This window comes from Oratosquilla oratoria, chromosome 36, assembly GCF_046742065.1.
Source record: "Oratosquilla oratoria isolate Oo_2021 chromosome 36, ASM4674206v1, whole genome shotgun sequence".
In the NCBI taxonomy this organism is placed as follows: Eukaryota; Metazoa; Arthropoda; class Malacostraca; order Stomatopoda; family Squillidae; genus Oratosquilla; species Oratosquilla oratoria.
The window spans coordinates 39,290,021-39,296,557 of NC_134812.1; the positions used below are offsets into that span (position 1 = coordinate 39,290,021).

A 6,537-nucleotide genomic window follows, 5' to 3' on the forward strand; every position below is an offset into this window, starting at 1 on the left:
CCCCCCAAGGCATTTACTTGCTTCTTAATCTACAATTTACCACCACCCCTCCCTTTCCTGCCATGTGTGACCCCAAATACCTAAAACTATCCATTTCCACCAGTCTCTCTTCTTTAAGGCTTACTTCCAATTATTTGCCATCCTCTCCCTTTGTACTTTTAACCATATCCTATACTGAAGTATTTTCACCTGACCCAGGCATAACACAATATCTCTTACTCGGGTGACGTTGGGCCAATCCAGTGGCTGTTGCTGGTTACCTGGGAGCCATGTGTTTCCTGCATGAGACCTAGGGCAATGGATTGACTGGTTGATTTATTTGCCTCCATTACTGTGTAATTCACCTCCACATCCACTACTCCATTCACTGCCACATATGACAAAATGTTTAAACTCACAATATAGCCTTTCCCTCTTCAAACTCGCATCCAATACCACCATTATCACTCCTTATATATCTCATCATTTTACTTTTGCCCACATTTGCATTCAGTTGTCTCCTTTCACACTTATTCGAGACTAGACTTAATATTTATATCAGAGCTTGAAATTGTGGATAAAATGGAATACAAGACACCGATTGGGAAGAGTGACCACATACTACTTGAGCTCGAACTAAAAGAGGAAATATATCTGGGAAGAAATGAAAAACATAGAAAAGGAAGACTGATGTATAACAAAATGGATTTTGGGAAACTCAGAAAATTCTCTCAAAAAGCGAATTGGGAAAACCTCTTTAACCTCTTCCCAACAATTTTTTTTGTTAAAAACATTTCATTTTCAAATGAATTTTTTATTTTGGTTTTATATAGCATTTTTCATGCGGATTATGAAAAACAATTATTATTTAATTTTATTCCCATTTTTGTGGTTGACTTTTTATTTTGAAAATACCTTTGTTAGCAAAAAATGACTCAACTCGTCTTCCTATAAACCATATGTTTTCACCATAGTTTCTTCAGTTTTCTCATAAGTTTATTATCTGAAGTAAAGGGGAATGAAAAACCTATTTTGTTTTTAATTTTTGTTACATTTGCTACCAACAAGCCACAAAAAACAAGTGATCATGTGGATGAATACTGCACTCAACCACAGTGGGTGCCATAGCAAGTCCAGTAAGAAAACGGCCTTGAACTGCCCTAGTGCTACCTTGTATGCCTCTGCTAGCAGTATGCTTTGCCGAGATTACTCGTTTCACATTTAGAAAGGCTCAGAATCGATGAGTAAATATGTCTGTAGCTGGTTTTTTAAAGGTTAAGTTTTAGCCAATTATTCTTGTTGATTACTGAAAAAGGAACATTAGGTGAAAACAAGTACACCTGTATCTGCCAGGGAAGAGGTTAATGAACAAACACAAGTGGAAGAGAAATGGATGATTTTGAAGGAAATCTGTTATGAAGGAATGGATAAATACATACCAAAACAAAAACAGGAAAAGGTATACATTAAGTGCTGGTACAAAAAAAAATATAGTGATGCAAAAGATAGAAGAGACAAAGCTTGGAAAAGATAAAAAAAAAAGGTAAGTGGCAAACATATATCAAACTAAGAAATGAATATGTAAAAATATGCAGGGAAGAAAAAAGAAACTGACAATGACAAAATAGACAAATGTAAGGATCAACCTAAATTATTCTACACATATGTAAATGGTAAATTAAAGAATAAACAGGAAATAGTGAAGTTACGTCAAGGGAATACAGAATATATAGAAGATATAGAAATGGCTGAAATTATGAACAAACATTTCAAATCTGTATTCACAAAAGAAAATACACACAATTGGGATGAAAGAAGGGGAGAAAGATCCCACCTAATGAAAGAAATAATTGTGACACAGAAAGAAATAAGGGACCAAATAATGAACCTTGATGTCAGAAAATCACACAGCCTGAACAGAATTGTAAACTGGATACTAAAAGAATGTATACATGAAATAACGGACAAAATACACAATAGATTGCTCACTCAAAGAAGGAAAGGTACTGCAAGACTGGAAAAATGCCAATATATAAAGGGGGAGACAAAGAAGACCCAACAAACTATAGACTGGTCTCCCTTACAAGTACAATAGCTAAAATCTGTGAAAAAGTCATTAAAAGATGGACTAAACATCTGGAAAAGAACAATATACTAAATCCAAAACAATTTGGTTTTAGACAGGGAAGATCATGTGCCACAAACTTGATTTGTTTTTATTCAAGATAGATAATAATGCACGAAAGGGACAACTGGGCAGACTGCTTTCCTGGACTTACAAAAGGTGTTTGATAAAGTACCACACAAAAGACTCTTTAAGAAAACTCAAAACAAGAGGTAATGTACACGGAAAATTACTGAAATGGATGGAAGATTTCTTGCATAGGAGAAAAATGAGAGTGGTGCTCAGAGATAAAAAATCTACCTGGGAAGAAATGATAAGTGGAGCCCCATAGGGCTTAGTATTGGCTCCGATAATGTTTGCTATATATGTAAATGACAGAGATGATGATATATAATGCTACATGAATTTCTTTGCAGACGACACAAAACAAGTAAAAAAAGTAGGTATGAAAAAAGACTGAATCGCTACAGAGAGACCTGGACAAGGTCTGGGTATGGAGTCAAAAGTGGGAATTTAACTTTAAGATAATGGAATTTGGAAAAAGTAAAAAAAAAGAATATCAGGACAATATAAAATCAGTGCAAAAGAAGTAAAGTTAGTTACAAAAAGGACCTAGGAGTAATTAGCACCAAAGACATGTCCCCAGACAATCATATAAGCAAAATAATCAGAGAAACCTACAATTTACTGAGATCAATAAATGTGGCTTTTAATTACTTGGATGAGGAAATGGTAAATAAAGTTAAGACCAAGATTGGAGTATGCTGCAACACTATTGACACCCAGTACAAAAAAGAATGTAAGGAAAATAGAAAGAATCCAAAGAGCAACAACAAAGATGGCCCCAACACTTTCAAAATTGACATATGAGCAAAGATTGTCTAAACTGGAACTACTAACCCTGGAACAAAGAAGAGAAAGAGGCAATCTATTTTCCATTTACAGAATTATGAAAGGCATGGAAGTCGTTGACAGAAGACTTATTAAAGTAGGATAGAAGAAAAACAAGGGGACATGAAAAGAAATTCAAAAAGGATAGTTATAGAAGAGATCTGGAAAAGATAAACAGTTTTCCACACAGAGTGGTTGATGTCTGGAACAAATTGGATGAAACAGTAAACACTATACAAGAATTTAAGAAAAAAAAATAGATATTGTGAGATACAAAGATGGGTCACTATGAGCATAGCTCCCCTTCCCATATAATACAGCTAGGTAGATACACACTCTTCCAAACTCAGACACCAACTGCTTCAGTCTTTCTTCGGAATCAGCCTTAAGTGCAATGTCATCCACAAACAACAATTTGCTCACCTCCCAGTTTCCTCCACTCTCACTCACTGCAGGTCTTATGCAAGAAAGAACGGGCAATTGATCAGTCAATCTATTCCCCCAGGTCTCTCTTGCAGAAGACCCTCAGCTTCCAGAAATCCAGCACCAACCTCTGGACAGAACTATAAGTCCCAGTGGACTAATTGATCACTCACCAACTCTAAACCTCAGCCCAGGATTCTCACATTCACTTCTTTCACCACCCTATCCATATATACATTTAACAGCCGTGGTGATCTCATACAACTCTGAGACAACTTATAAGAGAGCCCTGGGACAATATATTGATTGATTGAGGAAACCTCACCAAACTCACTGACAAACCCCTTCAAGCCCTCCTTGGTCTCCACTGACAGAAATGTTACTCAAACTGTTGAAAAGTCATTCTTGCCCACTTTCCCCCAGACTCATTCATATACTCATTATGATGTAAATCATGTTAACATTTGTCTTTTATTTGCAGGTAAATCCTTGACCCACATATTGGAAGCTCAACACTTGGTTGCCCTGGTCCTTGGTCCTGGAAATAGTCATACTTAATTTATTTCCCTTTGTGGTTATTTATTGTTTTTATCTAAATTGCCCAGATAGCCAGATTTAGAGAGTGGCTCTTAATGAATTTGACAGTGAAATTTTAAAAGTATTCCAACAACACTTGTTCATGATTGATAGATCCTTTATTGGAACATTTGAAAAGGGTCATTATCATTTAAGATTTTTTTTTATCAAATCAATGTTTCAAGCATTCTAGGAAAGCAAATAATGATAATAATTGTTGCCTTGAGTTTCACTGATTGGAAACCCACATCCTCACAGTGACTGACAACAGACCTTGGGCCATACCATTGATCTCACTAGGAAAAAAACTTCAGACTGTTGTCTATGTTGTACTAGTGTGAGGCCATTTCTTTGTCACCAGTTGCTGGTTCTCAGGTCTCCTAATGTAAAAGATGGAGGAAATACAGACAAAGTTGAAAAGGAGATATGTTGGACTCAGTCAGGCCCATGAGGCTGGACCTCCAGATAGAGATGAGTGTGTTGATGTTGTTTGGAAGATGGGTGGCCAGTAGGTGATTCTAGCATCCATCTTGAAGGACCACCACATGCAGGTACCTGTTGTTGGTCCCATGGCAAAGCAAATGGTGCTCTTAAGTCATTTTTATTGGTATAAGAAATAAGCAGTCATTTGATTTTCTTTCCACTATTTGTTCAGGCTCATCTTTGTTCATAGGTAGTTGATATTACATTAGCCATTCCTATTCACTCCTGACAATGTGAAATGTAGCTATTTATTGTCTAATTTTTTGGCATTTATATAAATGCAATGTTCTTCCTGCTCTTGCACAGCCATATTTATTGTGTAATGCTATATAGAAATGGAATAAGTGTATTAAATCAACCTGCTCAATGAATCATTGTACATCACTCAATGGATTGTGACTATCTTATACTGGAAAGTTGAAAAGTGGATTTTGAGTTTAAGAAGTATCGACATTCACTGTTCATCTTTTCTGTGACATGTATTCCTAAAATGACAAGAATTATTTACTCTGATTTTTAAACATTTGTATTTATTCTTTAGATTTGTATCTCAAATTCTTTTAGTGGCATTACCATAGACGTAGGGCAAGGATTTTCTCTCAGGGTGATAAATTTAATTTGTATTACTTTGAACTGTGAAAGAAGTGAAGATTGATTCACCAGTTTCGTTATGATTTGTTCCTCCCTATTTATGCCATACAAATGTATATACTATACATTTCCAGAACAAAACAAGCCACTATTCATGATCATAGCATTTTCATGCTTAACATTTCTTTACTTACATTTGAGAACCATGACCATCACCAACATATATGTACTTACATTGACTCCATTGTAGACAAAAGAATCTCTTATAGAAAAAAATTGTTTTATTTTCCTTGAGATTCCAGAAAAGCTTATCAGGTATGTTAGTTAAGTGCTTGATACAGCTTGATCATGTATATATGGAAAAATTATAGAATAGAGGTTCAAAATAATTACTGATCATAGTACATCATACATTCATACATATACCAACACCTTTTTCCCCCTTACAAGGGAGGTAACCAAAGTCAAAGGTATAAATCCACTCCCACCCATTTCATCCCCACATACTCCCATTAACCACCCCTCTCTCCTTCTTTTCTTGGTTCCTGGAAGATGGGTCATCCCTGCATCACTCTCACTACCCTGGGTCAGAGGCAATGTAGCAAGACACAGCACATCCACAGCAAGGCTGCTTCATTTAATTGTGACCCCCCCCCCCCCCCCCAAGCCCCTTCGTTCAGAAAAAGAGATAGGGAGAAATCCCTTCAGGCTGCATCACAATATTCACACATACTCCCCCACCCTCCCATGCATCACAGCATCATCCATACACAACAATTCTCCACTCGCCCCTATCATCTGTCTTCTTCCCTCCTTCCTCAACAAACATTCCTCTCTTTCCTGATGCCCATTTTACCCCATCCATCCAACTCATTTGTTTATGAGAGGGTAGAGTGCTGGAGGAGTGCCTATATAGTTCCCCTTTACAAGGGAAAAGGGGACAAGTGTGAGTAGTAGTTTCAGAGGGATCAGTTTGAGTGTAGTTGGGAAGGCTTATGGGAAGGTTTTGATTGAGAAGATTAGGAGAGGAAGAGAGGGAGTAATTGGTGAGGAATAGTGTGCGTGTAGGATGGATAGGGGTTATGTGGATCAGATTTTTGTGGTAAAACAAATATGTAAGAAAGCTTTAGGAAAAAGTAAGAATGTTTTTTGGGCTTTTATGGGTTTGGAAAAGGTTTATGACAGGATAGACAAGGAGGCACTGTCGGAGGTATTGCAAATATATAGAATAGGAGGAAAGCTGTTAAGAGCAGTCAAGAGTTTTTATAAGAGTAGTAGAGCCTGTGTTAGAACTAGAAATGGAGAGTGGTTTGAGGAAAAGGTGGGACTTTGCCAGGAATACGTTATATCACCTGTTCAATTTATATATGGATGGGGTGGTGTGAGTGGTAAAAGCAAGGGTAATGGGCTGGGGATTGGAGATGGTTAAAGAAAATGGAGAAAATGGGAGATAGCCAGTTGTTTGCTGA

The 6,537-nt window shown here is 36.9% G+C and overlaps 1 protein-coding gene across 2 annotated transcripts in view; it reads left to right on the top strand.

Annotated features, from left to right (window-relative positions):
• LOC143018969 (uncharacterized) overlaps positions 1–5,353 on the top strand; it is a 132,449-nt gene extending 127,096 nt beyond the window's left edge. For both annotated transcript variants that reach the window (XM_076174627.1, XM_076174628.1), the window contains one exon: positions 3,900–5,353. In XM_076174627.1, the coding sequence (XP_076030742.1) occupies positions 3,900–3,976 (77 nt within the window). In that variant the 3' untranslated portion in view covers positions 3,977–5,353. The remainder of the gene's footprint in view (positions 1–3,899) is intronic.
• Positions 5,354–6,537: the final 1,184 nt, after the last annotated feature.